General features: G+C 48.1%; 1 protein-coding gene across 1 annotated transcript in view; it reads right to left on the minus strand.

Moving 5' to 3' along the window:
* Positions 1–2,516, minus strand: part of LOC120062671 (transmembrane protein 161B) — a 29,672-nt gene extending 27,156 nt beyond the window's left edge. The window contains exon 1 of the mRNA XM_039012716.1: positions 2,313–2,516. Coding sequence (XP_038868644.1) covers positions 2,313–2,315 — 3 coding nt within the window. The 5' untranslated portion in view covers positions 2,316–2,516. The remainder of the gene's footprint in view (positions 1–2,312) is intronic.
* Positions 2,517–17,181: the final 14,665 nt, after the last annotated feature.

A 17,181-nucleotide genomic window follows, 5' to 3' on the forward strand; every position in this document is an offset into this window, starting at 1 on the left:
TTAGTGTTTTAAGTTCACTGGTTTCCTGATTCTGACCTGACCACTGAATCTGTTGGGATTTGGTCAACAGATTGACTATTACTGGATTTGAGAGAGGGAACGGAGATGTGGGTAGAGAATGCGGAAGATGGAGGGGATAGATGCGTGTGTGTGTGCAGGGGGGGGGGGGGGGGGGGTGACTGGAATTTGGGAGACCCCAGGCAGGCATCACACAGTGCAGTATGCACTCTTAAAGCCAAAGTCAATACCTCCACTAGAGTCACAGAGGGGGGAGTAGGACCCATAATGTTGCAATTTACTCTTCTGACATCTGACATCATGAGAAATGTGACCTCTGGTATCTGACAATAACAGGCAGGATGGAATTTCTCAGACTCTTGGATGTACAGGGTATATAGGTCAAACACACACTAACACACAGTTGGGTCGGTCTTGAACATTCTCCATAGGGTACTCTAGGAGTCTCAAGCCTGGGGAAATTGAACATCAGCATGGGCTCTCTTATCTTCCCCAGTCCCCACGACCCCATCCACACAGGGGCCAAATGAAGGCCAAGGGGGGGGGGGGGGGGCACAGGGGAGATAAACACCTCAGAGCTCAATCGCCCCCAACAGGCGGCCTGCCATCTTGCCCCTGAAACCAACTGGAGACCAGAGGGGAGCCCATCTCCACTGCCCCCTGCTCTCTGGTTAAGCTGACAGTTGGTGGAAAGCTTCAAGGTTTCCCTGCCTGGAAATGGTACTCACTACTAGCAATATGGATTCACAGAGAAAACATACAAGAATATCAAAGTCAGTCAAATAATTCTGTGTAGACCAATATCACTTGTGAATAATAGACAATAATGGTGTGCTACAAGGGCACTGATTGATTATTGTTAGGCTATTATCCATCTACTATTGAGCAGCCATAGTGCACCCCATTAAAACAGCGTACTACAGCCACCTTACCTGTGAATCGTGGGCCAACAGCATGAGAGCTGCAAGCACAGGTAAGGCAAATCAGTGACTTTCTGACTGTGTCCCACTGACCATCACAAATGACAATGTAGCCTAACAGTTTATCTAAATGTCCAATCTGAATTGCCCAGGCATCATAAGACATAAATGCCATTAAAAAAAGGTATCTCCATTATGTTAAAAATGTGTTATAAGCTGCTTATAATTAGCATATCAAAGACCAAACTCTGTGGGTGAGTACATCCTTAAAAGTGACAGCGAAGTATCCTAAATCTCACACCTTTGCTTCCGTTACTCACAAATGAACTATGAGTGCTTTCAAGTCCCTTTTTTAAATTGCAATGAATTCCAGCACTATCTGAAAAAGATAAGGCGCTTTGGTGTAACCTAACTACTAAATTAAGAATTATCCTTATCCGCAAACCTAGGCCTATAGTTCAGGAGACCTTATGATAACACACAATTCACCTAAACATAAATGGACATCAAAAGTAAATCTAAATTTAGATCAGAGATGGTAGGCCCATCTCTTCCCATTCAGAATGTTTTAAATTGTACTGTTCAGTCTTCGGTAGTACATTTGAATTTTAGAACATGCCAAGGGATTGTACGGCATCTGATCCTACTTTTATGTTACATCGTGTTGTACATTCGGGGGCCATACAACGTATAACTTGAGGAGTTTCAAGTTATTCTTAACAGATTAACCTGGGGATTTAGCAAGCATTACCAGTACCATAATATTATAAGAGACAAAAGTACGAGGGACATACAGTGTATGGCTGATCAAATGCAATATCACAACATGGCAAGTTAGAAAATAACCCACAAGCATACCGCCTCGCGGAGGGCATTCTGAGGTCAAAACGAGTGGTCTATCTAGAGGTGAGAAACACCTTTCCCTACCTGCACATTCTCAATGTGCAGGTAGGGAAAGCAAAGTGAACATGGCAAGCTAGCATAAGCAAAGTGAACATGGCAAGCTAGCAAGGTTCTAGTTGTTCGCTGAGCATCACGAGCGCCAAATTCTCCAGCAATCTAAGTACTTGTCAGAATAAGATGGATAAAAACATTGGCTAGCTACTAATAGTAACTAATTGGAGTTCACTGCACAGGTGTTTGAGGTTCGATAGCTACCTGCCGGTAGGTAGCTAACATGCTAACCTAACGTCAGCTACATAGACTTGAAACTAAACATGCAATATTACATCTGGTTGTGAAACTTCAGTATATATTATAAAGTTCTGCATCAAGAGCTAGTGCTGCAGCATATGTGTAAAATTATCTAGCTAGTTAGCTGGTTGCTCTCTGATATCAAGCTAACGGCTAACTGGTGTGGCATAGAATACTCACCATGTTGATGCAGTTGTGCTGAAATGGACTTAACGCCGACAACTGTCACACTAAGCTCCCCGAGTCGGAAATCGAGCGGCGCGGAGCACATAAGCCTTTCTGAAGTTGGTGATAGTTAAGATTAATTTATTTATAAATCAAACTGCTGCAATTATATTTCAATGACCAATTCATTCAAGCTCGGTTCCCAAGTGTTTTCAACTGCAGTAGAGGTCACGCTAAGACTCTGGGTATATAGGCGTCTCTGGATATGCCTGTTTACAGTGTGACTTATGTGGGCGTTACTTTCTTTTAAACAAAAGCCTGGCGCATTGCATTTCATACGGATATCTTTAATGTAAACCCATATTTACGGACAATGAAATATGGCATACTTTCTATTGTAATGTATGGATTTTATTTAGGCATTTTAGAACACAATAAATGTACCTAAGGACCCCAGAACGGAAGACCTGAAGGTACACGTGACTTTTATTTTCACCAGTCTATCAACGGATGAGAAACCCAGCAAGATCTGAATGTTAAAACTAAAGAAGAATGTGCAGTGTTTTAGAAGTGTTTTATTTGGCAGGTGAAGATTTTCTGGTATTTGCCTATTACGAATTTGAAATAGCCTCATGCGCTACAGTGGGTTATACTACTTTAGTGAAGCCTATGGCCTAATTTGACATGATGCACCATTTCAATAAATAGTTGAAAAGAAAACATAAATGATTATGTAGTAAGTGCAGTGGCGACCCGTCATTCTGTTATGTGACGCGTATTAACGCCAAAATAACAACATGCAAAAATAAAATAAAAAAATACACCTGTTTAGCTAAAAATTAATAGTTTTGTGTTTTTTTTTGCCTGTTTTGCATGTTATTGTAAGGAAACAGGCAGGGAGCAGGTTTCGAATCCTCGACCTTCTAGCCCGAGGTCCGGCGCGCTACCGAATGTAGAGTCGATTTCCGTGCTTATAAACCCAGGGTCGTTACACTACTCCCTCCTTTCAAAGAGCGCGTCCTCGCGCTAGCTGGCGACTCTACGTCTTACAGGAACGCGCTCACCGGCCAGGCACACGCACTGTCGTGGATGCAAGGTCCGATAACTTCTGACACCAATGTAATGACCTCACTAGATCATAAAGGAACAATTGTCCAGACAGAGGATTGAGTTTACGAATTGACGGTTTATTAACCCAACTTTACACAGGCTACTGTTTGGCTGTAGCCCATGCCAAATAAATGAAAGATACCCCACAAGCCAACCGTGACCTTCTCTTGTGAAGAACAGACGTAAGAGAAAGAACAATGGCTAAACCTGGTCTTAACTTCCAATGCTCTATCCCCCTGCCCAACCCCCCTCCACGCCACTCCGCCAACCACCAGGATGCCCGGCATCAGAACATTCCAGGCATTTCCGTGATTGGCAGATAGCAGGTTGATTGGCATGTCGGACCCCCTAACACTGGTAAGTACAACACAACCCACTAATAGCCTAACACATAACACACCGCCGTCTGTGCGGGTCCTGGAGTCTCCGGGCATACTCCGGCCCCGAGGGAACATGAGGGCTATCCAGGGGCCGACCAAACGCCATCTCCGCAGGGGTGCGGATCTCTCTCCCCAGCATGAGGAGGGCAGGCGTGCAGGAGGTGGAGTCTTGGACAGCGGAGCGGCATGCCATGAGGACCATAGGCAGGTGCTTGTACAAACCTCCTGTAGTACGAGGCCAGGCCCAGGAAGCTCTTCAGCTGACGCTGGTCGGTGGGGGTGGGCCAGTTTCGGACAGCCCCCACCTTGTCCTCCATGGTGTTGATCCCCTCCTTCCCCACTCGGTGGCCCAAGAAGGACACCTCTCTCATGAAGTGGCACTTCTCGGGGTGGAGCTTCAAACCTGCGGCAGCATACCTCTCCAGCACACGCCGTAGCGCCACCAGGGCTGACTGCAAGGAGCTGCCATGGGCCAGGATGTCATCGAGGTATACCAGACACTGCTGTCAGGGGATGCCATCCAGCACCCTGTCCATCAAACACTCCAAAGTAGCTGGAGCGTTGCACAGGCCGAAACACAGGACCTTGAACTGCCAGTGTCCTCTGTTAGTGGAGAACGCAGTTTTGGCTCTGGCCTCTAGGGAGAGGGGCACCTGCCAGTAGCCACTGCGGAGGTCTAGTGAGGAGAACCAGGAGGACCCCCTAACCAGGTCCAGCGACTCATCCATACGTCGTATGGTGTATGAGTCCTTCCTGGTTACCTCATTCAGCCGCCTGTAGTCTGCACAGAACCTCAGCTTGCCCCCCTTCTTCGGAACCATGACCCAGGGGCTGTCTGAGGGCTCGATGAAGTCTGCCTGCTGCATCTCCAACACAACCTTGTCTGCCACCTCCTGGCGTGCCAGCGGGATACGGCGGGGACGCATCTTGATGGGTCGAGCATCACCTGTGTCGATCTCATGCTGCACCAGATGAGTCTGACCCACCTCTTCCTCACTCAGCGCAAAGCTGTCTCTGAATTCAAACAGCAACTTCCACAACCGTTCCTGCTGCTCGGGGTCAAGACCAAAACAGTTCCTCCCCCATATCTCCCTCACTGCAGACAGTGTCCTCTCCTCTCCCATCTGGGGTAGCTGGGCTGGGGGGGCGCGGCCCGGGCTAACAGAGGGCTGTGTTGTGGAGGTAGCTGGGGGAATGTAACACACAGCCATAGGTGACAGGCTCGGGAAATGTCACATACAGATGTGGGGGAGGGGGGGCAGCCATGAGTCTCTGCTGTTTAACTGTTGTAGTAAAGGGTTTGTTGGGTTGAGTGAATGTGACTTTAGGGGGGGCCATGGTGACTTCCGGCCCTCCCTGGAAGCTCAGTGTGCCCCCATTTAGGTCTAACTGGCAGCCTGTGCTCCTAAGAAAGTCCAACCCCAGTATACAAGGGTCCTGCACAGCCGGCACCCACACAGGATGACGCACAGACCTGCCCCCTACTGTCAGAGTCATTATTCCCTTCCCTTTCATGGGTGCCAGCTCACCTGTGACTGTGCGGAGCTGCACAGTTGTGGGCTCGCACAGTTGTGAGTCCAACCTGGCACAATATCTGGACTCACCAGGGTTACTGTGGACCCAGTGTCCACCAGGGCAGAGCAGGGCACCCCCTCCACAGTGACATGACAAAAGTCCCCAACACAGGTCCGGCCCACCACAACAACAGGCTCCATCCGCTTGCCCTTGTCTGCTTCTGGGTGAGCCTTGCTTCCCCGTCTGTGCCGGTGGGCTCCTCCTGAAGAAGATGGTGGTTGGGATAGAAAGCCAGGGGTCCGCACTACCCGGTCTATGCGGACCCCGAGCCGTTTCCCTGAGCTCTGGGGGACATGGGGTAATCCCGGCGCAGATGGCCTGGCTGGCCACAACCCTAGCAGACCCTGGGACCAGGGAGTGTGTTTCGTGCCACCTGTAGCGACACAGCACGAATTAGTTCTGTCATTTCAGCCACCCATGCAGGCTTTTCCAGCTCCGGGCTGCTCTGCACCCCAGCTCGCACAGAGGGTCTGTCTCCCTGCACCCCCACCAAAGCCCCAGCCCACACCAGCTCCCTCTCCAAAGCCATCTCCAAGGCTATCTGCAATGACTCAGGATGAGCCAGCTGGGTCTGTATGCGCAGCTCCGTAGGAGAGAGAGCCTGTATGAACTGGTCCCGTGCTAGCTCGCTCTGCACGGAGGGGGGCATGTGAGCATATGCCCGCCGAGAGAGGCTCTCAATGTCATTAGCTAGCACCCGTAGAGGCTCTCCAGGCTGCCTGCGTCTATTACTCAGTTCGGAGGGCAGTAGCCCGGCTGTACACTGTCCATAGCGCCTCCTCAGTGCTCCCACTAAAGCACCATAATCACGTCTGTCCTCGGGGCTAATCAATATCAAACAGGCCAGAGCATCATCCGTGAGGCATAAAGCCAACTGCAGTGCCCTATCTTCATTCGACCACCCCCTAAAATGAGCTAACAGTTCAAACTGAGCATGAAAAGCTTCCCAATCCGCCTTACCGGAATACTTTCGGGGTCTTAACAGATACGGACGCAGCCGGGAACTGGGCACCGCCATGTTTGTTTACATCCTGAGCCCCAGATTCCTCGTCCCGCTGCGTCGACGTCACCCCTTCGGTCCGCCAACCAGAATCCGCGCGAAGCACAGTCGACGAAGGACTCATGCCCGCTTCAGCTGCCATCACTCTAACGTCCTCCCTCAAGCGGCCTCTGGGCTCGACGCCCTGGCAATCTCCTCAGCCAGATCCTCCAACGTCCATGCACACGCACCTCCTTGGCCATAATCGTCCCCTACCTCCACCTTCACTTTCGGATTCCCTCGAAGCATTTTCAACCCCCGTTCTTACCTACGGTAGTTAGCCCACAGAAGTCAGCTAGCTAGCTGGCTAACTTTTATCAACGTTTTTACTTCTGACACCAATGTAATGAAACAGGCAGGGAGCAGGTCTCGAACCCTCGACCTTCTAGCCCGAGGTCCGGCGCGCTATCGACTGTGCCGCAAAAGCATGCTCGTGCGGCAGAGCCGATTTCGGCGCTTATAAACCCAGGGTCGTTACATTATTTTGACGTTAATACGCATCACATACAGTGGGGCAAAAAAGTATTTAGTCAGCCACCAACCGCATAACATGGTGCCTGAACGGTCACACGCTCCTTAAAGCGAGTGCTGGGAGTTGGCTCTGGTCTGAAATCTAGCTCAGCCAACCACCCCGTGTGCCCCCCACAATTTTTTGGGGGGGCTGCCTCTCGTGCCGGGCTGTGTATACGTTGTTTGTTGGCATCCTTGTACTTTACAAAGTTTTTAGAACAGATTCCTGTTGGAACGATCCATAAATTATACCCACCCTGGTGTGGGTGTGTGGTCTAAGTCTGGGTTTAAGGTATCTCTAAGTCTGGGTTTAAGGTATCTCTTCGTCTTCAGCTACTTAAGTTGTGACATTTTATTCTTGCATAAACCAGTGATACTGCACAATGACTCCACATCTAACTTAACGAGTGAATTCACATCGGCTACAGCTTTTACGTCTCCCACAGCAACCCCAGCAGTTCCTTCCATGTCTGCCCTGAACTGGGGTTGAACCAGGTATGCTCCACACACATGCCAACCATGTTAGCTGACAGATCAAGTGGTTACTGTGGTCTGGTACTATATGAGAGAAAGTTGACTTTTTAAGCCTGGTTTCCTAGACACAGATTAAGCCTAGACCTGGACTAAAAAACATACTCAATAGAGAATCTCCATTGAAAATCCATTTTAGTCCAGGACTAGGCTTAATCTGTGTCCAGGATACCGGCACTTAGAGTGCAAGGAAGGTGACTTCACTAGCCAATGGCTCTGCTTCTAGCATGCCACAGCTAACCCAGTAAGCATAACGGCATTGAAAATACTTCTAAAAGGCATATTTTGCAGACATTGAAGTTAGGTTAATTTCATGTTCTGAATGAAAGGTGAAAATACGTATTTTCTGGGTGTTTAAAGTATGTATTTTCCTTACGTTGAAAATACGTACGTTGAATTGTTGCAATTTCTGTATTTTAACCCGAACTGTTCTAGTAACTGGGGGGGCTTGAATGATTCCTGTGGCCCATAGTAGGCATACTCTGTCTCAACACGACTTGTGTCATGTACGCTTACCATTGATATCAAAGGAGGTGAGGTGTTGCCAGTGTGAATGTGCATCTGTGTCACGTTCCTGACCTATTGTTCCTTTTTCTGTTATTTATTTAGTTGGTCAGGGCGTGAGTTGGGGTGGGTTGTCTTTGTGTGTTTTGTCTAGTCTAGGGGTGTTGTATGTGTATGGGGTAGAGAAGAGTGAGGTTGTCTAGTTATGTCTATGGCTGCCTAGATTGGGTCTCAATCAGAGACAGCTGTCATTCATTGTCTCTGATTGGGAGCCATATTTAAGGCAGCCATAGGCAGTAGGCTTTTGTGGGTAGTTGTCTATGTTGAACGTTTGTTGCTTGTCTGTGCACTTACGTTATTTAGCTTCACGGTCGTTTGTTGTTTTGTTAGTTTGTATATAGTGTTCGTTTTGTGTTTTCTCTCTCTTCTCAATAAAAGAAGATGTATTTTGCACACGCTGCGCCTTGGTCCAATCTCTCTCAAGAAGACGATCGTGACAGAACTACCCACCAACCATGGATCAAGCAGCGTGAGCGGAACCAACAACAGAGGCAAAGTAACCAGGACTCGTGGACATGGGAGGATGTATTGGACGGCAAGGGTTGCTACACATGGGAGGAGATCCGAGCTGGAAGAGATCGCCTCCCATGGGAACAGCTGGAGGCGATTAGGAGAGCAGAGGCAACCGGAGAGAGGAACCGGAGCTATGAGGGTACGCGACTAGCAAGGAAGCCTGTGAGTAAACCCCAAAAATTTCTTGGGGGGGGGCTAAGAGGGAGAGTGGCGAAGTCAGGTAGGAAACCTGCGCCTACTCCCTGTACTTACCGTGGAGAGCGAGAGTACGGGCAGACACCGTGTTACGCAGTAGAGCGCACGGTGTCTCCTGTACGTGTGCATAGCCCGGTGCGGGTTATTCCACCTCCCCGCACTGGCAGGGCTAGATTGAGTATTGAGCCGGATGTCATGAAGCCGGCCCTACATATCTGGCCACCAGTGCGTCTCCTCGGGCCGGCTTACATGGCACCAGCCTTACGCATGGTGTCCCCGGTTCGCCTACATAGCCCGGTGCGGGTTATTCCACCTCCCCGCACTGGTCAGGCGACGGGGAGCATACAACCAGGTAAGGTTGGGCAGGCTCAGTGCTCAAGGGAGCCAGTACGCCTGCATGGTCCGGTATTTCCGGCGCCACCTCCCCGCTCCAGCCCAGTACCACCAGTGCCTACATGACGCACCAGGTTTCCAGTGCGTATCCAGAGCCCTGTTCCTCCTCCACGCACTCTCCCTGTGGTGCGTGTCTCCAGCCCAGTGCCTCCAGTCCCGGCACCACGCACCAAGCCTCCTGTGCGTCTCCAGAGCCCTGTACGCACTGTTCCTTCTCCCCGTACTCGCCCTGATGTGCGTGCCCTCAGCCCGGTACCACCAGTGCCGGTACCACGCACCAGGCCTATAGTACGCCTTGAGAGTCCAGTGTGCCCTGTTGTTGTTCCCCGCACTAGCCTGAAGGTGCGTGTCCTTAGCCCGGTACCTCCAGTTCCGGCACCACGCACCAGGCCTACAGTGCGTCTCAGCCGGCCAGAGTCTGCCGTCTGCCCAGCGGCGCCTGAACTGCCCGTCTGCCCAGCGGCGCCTGAACTGCCCGTCTGCCCAACGGCGCCTGAACTGCCCGTCTGCCCAACGGCGCCTGAACTGCCCATCTGCCCAACGGCGCCTGAACTGCCCGTCTGCCCAACGGCGCCTGAACTGCCCGTCTGCCCAACGGCGCCTGAACTGCCCGTCTGCCCAACGCCGTCTGAACTGTCCGTCTGCCAAGCGCCGCATGAACTGCCCGTCTGTATTGAGCCTTCAAAGCCGCCCGTCTGCCATGAGCCTACAGAGCCGTCCGCCAGACAGGAGCCGCTAGAGCCGTCCGCCAGACAGGAGCAGCCAAAGCCTTCCGCCAGACAGGATCAGCCAGAGCCTTCCGCCAGACCGGATCAGCCAGAGCCTTCCGCCAGACCGGATCAGCCAGAGCTTTCCGCCAGACCGGATCAGCCAGAGCCTTCCGCCAGACCGGATCAGCCAGAGCCTTCCGCCAGACCGGATCAGCCAGAGCCTTCCGCCAGACCGGATCAGCCAGAGCCGTCATCCAGCCAGGATCCGCCAGAGCCGTCATCCAGCCAGGATCCGCCAGAGCCGTCATCCAGCCAGGATCCGCCAGAGCCGTCATCCAGCCAGGATCCGCCAGAGCCGTCATCCAGCCAGGATCCGCCAGAGCCGTCATCCAGCCAGGATCCGCCAGCCAGCCAGGATCCGCCAGCCAGCCAGGATCCGCCAGCCAGTCCGGTGCTGTCCCTCAGTCCGGAGCTGTCCCTCAGTCCGGAGCTGCCCCTTATCCTGGTGCTGCCCCTTATCCTGGTGCTGCCCCTTATCCTGGTGCTGCCCCTTATCCTGGTGCTGCCCCTTAGTCCGGTGCTGCCCCTTAGTCCGGTGCTGCCCCTTAGTCCGGTGCTGCCCCTTAGTCCGGTGCTGCCCCTTAGTCCGGTGCTGCCCCTTAGTCCGGTGCTGCCCCTTATTCCAGTGGGGTTAATTTGGAGGGTGGCCATTTGGAGGAGGCTACGAAAGCGGGTAGTGACTATGGTGGGGTGGGGACCACGACCAGCGCCAGAGCCGCCACCGTGGACAGACGCCCACCCAGACCCTCCCCTAGACTTTATGCTGGTGCGCCCGGAGTTCGCACCTTAAGGGGGGGGGTTATGTCACGTTCCTGACCTATTGTTCCTTTTTCTGTTATTTATTTAGTTGGTCAGGGCGTGAGTTGGGGTGGGTTGTCTTTGTGTGTTTTGTCTAGTCTAGGGGTGTTGTATGTGTATGGGGTAGAGAAGAGTGAGGTTGTCTAGTTATGTCTATGGCTGCCTAGATTGGGTCTCAATCAGAGACAGCTGTCATTCATTGTCTCTGATTGGGAGCCATATTTAAGGCAGCCATAGGCAGTAGGCTTTTGTGGGTAGTTGTCTATGTTGAACGTTTGTTGCTTGTCTGTGCACTTACGTTATTTAGCTTCACGGTCGTTTGTTGTTTTGTTAGTTTGTATATAGTGTTCGTTTTGTGTTTTCTCTCTCTTCTCAATAAAAGAAGATGTATTTTGCACACGCTGCGCCTTGGTCCAATCTCTCTCAAGAAGACGATCGTGACAATCTGTCATCTTCAGGTGGGTTAATTGGGGATTTGGAGAAAGAGGGTTGGAAGGGTGTTGTCTGGTCTGGTCGTTGGAACCAACAGAAGATTGCAACATATAATATTTAAAACTTGAAAACTGCCAGTGATGATGTTCAATGTTGTCCAACCTACATAATAAATCAACAGACAACCTCGACTACAATAACATTCACAGTAAAGGTTACATACGTCTTTTTTTCTTACTATGACTGTGATATGTTGTCTTTTTAGTTGAATGCACTGACTAATCACTCTGGATAAGAGTGTCTGCTGAATGACCAAAATGTAAAATAACATTCACACTACCAACACCCCCCCCCCCCCCCCCCCCGTTTGAACAGCACAGTACGGCACAGTTAAGTACAGTAGAGTACGGTACAGGACAGTACATTTTTAGTCAGTAGAGTACAATTGAGTACAGTAGAGTTTAATTCAGTAGAGTACAGTATAGTTTAATTCAGTACAGTTTAGTTCAGCAGAGTAGAGTACATTAGAGTAGGGTAGTAAGGGTACAATACAGTACACTATACCAGACTGAACCAAACATGGACTAATTATAGAGGTCGATGTTTGGGGCAAATCAAGGCAGGTCCAGACCAAATCTGAACCAAACACCAAAAATCAACCGGTCTGGACAGCATCAAAAAAAGACGTCCAATAGATGTTGTTGTCTGTCAGTGTTTAGCGATTTAATACCGGCTACAATTTCACCAGTGTCAACCGCACACCTAACACAATGCTAGCATAGTGTAAGCTTTGACTTTGACTCTGCATGTCTGCAGAAATGGCTGCCATGACAAGTCATTGCTACTACGAGGATATTCATCAACAGTATTTTTAGGGATCTCCATTACCCAAGGCACCAGCTACTATTCCTGGGGTCCAAACACATTAATACACTTATATCACACATAAAACAAAATATGAAACAGTACATCATAAAATGATTACACCATTACATATCTACAATACAAAATGTTTAATACCACCATACAAAAATATTACAATGTATGTGTGTGTAGAGTGCATTTGCTAGCGTGTGTGCGTATGCGTGTGTCTGTACCTGTGTGTGTGTCTCGTCACAGTCCCCGTTGTTCCATAAGATGTATTTTTAAATCTGACTCTAATGCTTGACTCTAGGTAGTACTGTGCGCCTCCGATAGTCAGTTCTGGACATGGGGATTGTGAAGAGACCTCTGGTGGCATGTCTTGTGGGGTATGCATGGGTGTCCGAGCTGTGTGTTAGTAGTTTAAACAGACAGCTTGGTGCATTCAGCTTGTCAACACTTCTTACAAAAACAAGTCGTGATGAAGTCAATCTCTCCTCCACTTTGAGCCAGGAGAGATTGACATGCATATTATTCATGTTAGCTCTCCGTGTACATTTAATGGCCAGCCGTGCTTCCCTGTTCTGAGCCAATTGTAATTCTCCTAAGTCCCTCTTTGTGGCACCCAGAGTATGTGAGCAGAGTTGAGTGGTTGGAAGTCCCACTTATCGCTCTGGATTAGAAAAAACTGCAGCTCCGAATTCGCTCCATTCATTAAAATCATAATTTGACCAACACCCATCTATTTTTGTGACTCCCTGGACCATTTGGTTTTGAAGTATTGAAACCAAACCATATGATTTGAAAAGTACAGTATTTTAATAAATATTAAAAGGTGAATGTAAGAAGCACACATTATTTCAAATAGAATACATGTCATATTAAACAGCATATAAACACTCTAAATAGGTCAGGAGCCAGACAGGGAGCCTAAGAAGAAACGAAGATGAATTATTTAGACTATATTATTTATATTATTTCAAGGCTATAGCCTAAAAATAAATACATTGTGAAGCATTTGCGAGTGTGATACAATAGGCTGGTAGGGACATAAAGCGCTCAGCATTTAAACAACATTTTGTTGTATTAAATCTATGTAGTCTATAAATTGTGCGTATCTAGGCAATGACTTACTTAGAATTAAATACAAATTAAACAAAAAATTACTTATTAGTGCCTTTTGAATTTATTTCTAGAATCACCAGTTTGGCCAGTCCGTGGTTTCAGGCTCATGAGACTGCAGAGCAGGCCAGCAGTGGAGAACATCCTCTCTAGACTTGCAGAGCCAATGGGGATGCAAAACACCCTTTTGGCCACTCTCGCAAGGCTGGGCGGAGATGCAGTATTGTTTATTTTTCTGTAGGTAGGCCTATAGGTTTTTAGGCAACCTAATCTAATCAATCTAAGGCAACCTAACCTAATCAAAACGTAAAGCTTCTTGAACGTGGGCCTATTGGGCCAAAATCAATTATGGCTTATTGTATAGATAATAGCACCAAAATGAACAAAACATTTAAAATATCAGATTTTTTGTTCATAAATACTTCGCCACAATGACAATGTTATCTACCCACCTCGGTCCTTTATTTTAGCATGTGCATGTAGTACATACACAATCATGCTTTCGGGATATGTGTCTTTTCAGATTCACTACATCACCGCACTCCCTCTCTTGCTGTTGGTCCTCATCTTTGTAAGTCACCTTGATTTTGTATCTGTGTGTTTTATCAGTTTCTATATATATTTTTAATTTAACCTATAACTAGTCTGTAAGGATCGTCTTCGGGAGAAAGAGAGGAGGACCAAAGCGCAGCGTGGTAAGTGTTCATGTCTTTAATAAAAATCCAAAAACTGAACACAGGAACAAAAACAATAAACGATGTGATCAAACGAAACAGTACCGTGTGGCGACAACACTGACACGGAAACAAACACCCACAAACCAAAAGACAAAACAGGCTACCGAAATATGGTTCCCAATCAGAGACAACGACTAACACCTGCCTCTGATTGAGAACCATATCAGGCCAAACACAGAAACAGACAAACTAGACACACAACATAGAATGCCCACTCAGATCACACCCTGACCAAACAAAACATATAAACATACAAAGCAAACTATGGTCAGGGCGTGACATAGTCAAGTCAGTTATATAGTCAATAGTCAAAACACATTTTTATTTACAATGACGGCCTAGGAACAGTGGGTTAACTGCCTTGTTGTCACGACTTCCGCCGAAGACGGTCCCTCTCCTTGTTCGGGCGGCGTTCGGCGTCACCGGTCTTCTAGCCATCGCCGCTCCACCTTTCATTTTCCATTTGTTTTGTCTTGATTTCCCACACACCTGGTTCACATTCCCTCATCAGACTAAATGTATATTACCCTCTGTTTCCCCCATGTCTGTGTGTGGAATTGTTCTTTGTGTAGGGTGTTACACTACAGGCTGGCTTGCGCTAGGTTTGTTTCAAACCTAGGTTTGTTTGTTTTGTTTAATCTGGTTCATGTTACCGTGGTTGTGCTTTGTGCTGCCTCACCTGTGCCTTTGGGCCAGGGTGTATATTAAAGTTATCCTGTTATCACCCATCTCTGCTCTCCTGCGCCTGGCTTCCCGGCAACCAGTCACTCACCCCGTTACACTTGTTCAGGGGCAGAACGACAGATTTTTTATCTTGTCAGCTCAGGGATTCGATCTAGCAACCTTTCGGTTACTGGCCCAACGCTATAACCACTAGGCTACCTGTCGCCCCCTATATGAAAATATTTAGCGAACTCCATGACAGTAGCTAAAGCTAGGGGCTATAGCAGCACACAAGTAGACTAGAAATGCATGCTGAGCCGGGCATTCCCTGAGCTCATGAAATTAGTTCTACTGGAGCACTACTGGACCGTTACTGTAGCGAAACTGGAGCGGGCGAGAAGGCCGATGCTCCAGCCAAATTGGGCATGTTCTGCGCCTCGCTCCAGCTCCTCTCGAAACTGGAGCGGGCGAGAAGGCCAATGCTCCAGCCAAATTGGGCATGTTCTGCTCCTCGCTCCAGCTCCTCTCTGCTCACATACTCTGGTGGCACCTGACCACACAACTGAACAGTAGTCCAGGTGCGACAAAACTATTGTCTGTAAAACCTGCCTTGTTGATATTGTTGTTAAGAAGTCAGAGTAGCCCTTTATTATGGACAGACTTCTCCAAATTTTAGCTACTGTTGTATCAACATGTTTTGACTATGACACCTCAATCTACTCAATTTCTACATTATTCATTACAAGATTTAGTTGAGGTTTAGGGTTTAGTGAATGATTTGTCCCAAATACAATGCTTTTAGTTTTTGAAATAATTAGGACTAAGTAGTGTATAGTGTTGATTCATCCGAAACCTCAAAGCCATTGGAATATCATTAGTAAAGATTGAAATAAATAAATGGGCCTAGACAGCTGCCATGTGGAATTCCTGATTCTACCTGGATTATGTTGGAGAGGCTTCCATTAAAGAACAGCATATGTGTTATGTTAGACCGGTAAGCCTTGTCCACAATATAGCTGGGGGTGTAAAGCCATAACACATACGTTTTTCCAGCAGCAGACTATGATCGTTAATGTCAAAAGCTGCACTGAAGTCTAACAAAACAGTCCCCACATTCTTTTTATCATCAATTTCTCTCAGCTAATCATCGGTCATTTGTGTAAGTGCTGTGCTTGTTGAAAGTCATTCCCAACAAGCATGCTGAAAGTCTGTTGTCAATTTGTTTACTGTAAAATAGCATTGTATCTGTTCAAAAGACAACTTACTAAGGGGTTGGTAACAGGCTGATTGGTTGGCTATTTGAGCCAGGAAAGGGGGCTTTGCTATTCTTGGGTAGCGGAATGACTTTTGCTTCCCTCCATGCCTAAGGGCACACCCTTTCCAGTAGGCTTAGATTGAAGATATGGCAAATAGGAGTGGCAATATTGTCCGCTATTATACTCATTAATTTTCTATCCAAATCTAGTCAAAAGTGATTTGTTTCATACATGTGTTCAGCAGATGTTATTGCGGGTGTAGCGAAATGCTTGTGTTTCTAGCTCCAACAGTGCAGTAATATCTAACAAGTAATATCTAACAATACACACAATCTAAAGTAAAGGAATGGAATAAAGAATATATGAATATTTGGACGAGCAATGTCAGAGTGGCATAGACTGATACAGTAGAATAGGATAGAATACAGTGTATATTGTACATATGAGATGAGTAATGCAAAATATGTAAACATCATTAAAGTCACTAGTGTTCCAATTATGAAAGTGGCCAGTGATTTCACGTCTATGTATATAGGGAAGCAGCCTCTAATGTGCTAGTGATGGCTATTTAACAGTCTTATGGCCTTGAGATAGAAGCTTTTTCAGTCTCTCGGTCCCAGCTTTGATGCACCGGTGCTGACCTCGCCTTCTGGATGATAGCGGGATGTACCGGTAGTAGCTTGGGTGTTTGTTGTCCTTGATGATCTTTTTGGCCTTCTTGTGACATTGGGTGCTGTTGGGCGGTGCTGTTGCCATACCTGGCCATGATACAGCCCGTCAGGATGCTCACAATTGTGCATCTGTAAAAGTTTGTAAGGGTTTTAGGTGACAAGCCACATTTCTTCAGCCTCCTGAGGTTGAAGAGGCGCTGTTGCGCCTTCTTCACCACATTGTCTGTGTGAGTGGACCATTTCAGTTTGTCAGTGATGTGTACACTGAGGAACTTGAAGCTTTCCACCTTCTCCACTGCGGTCCCTTCGATGTGGATAGGGAAGTGCTGCCTCTGCTGTTTCCTGAAGTCCACAATCAGCTCCTTTGTTTTGTTGACGTTGAGTGAGAGGTTATTTTCCTGGCACCACACTCCCACGGCCCTCACCTTCTCCCTGTAGGCTGTCTCATTCTTGTTGGTAATTGGGCCTACTACTGTTGTGTCTTCTGCAAACTTGACGATTGAGTTGGAGGAGTGTGTGGCCACACAGTTATGGGTGAACAGGGAGTACAGGAGGGGGGCTGAGCACGCATCCTTGTTGGGCCCCAGTGTTGAGGATCAGCGAAGTGGAGGTGTTGTTGCCTACCTTCACCACCTGGGGACGGCCCATCAGGAATTCCAGGACCCAGTTGCACAGGGCGGGGTTCAGACCCAGGGCCTCGAGCTTAATGATGCGCTTAGAGGGTACTATGGTGTTTTATGCTGAGCTATAGTCAATGATCAGCA

Source organism: Salvelinus namaycush, chromosome 18 (genome assembly GCF_016432855.1).
Source record: "Salvelinus namaycush isolate Seneca chromosome 18, SaNama_1.0, whole genome shotgun sequence".
Taxonomy (NCBI): Eukaryota; Metazoa; Chordata; class Actinopteri; order Salmoniformes; family Salmonidae; genus Salvelinus; species Salvelinus namaycush.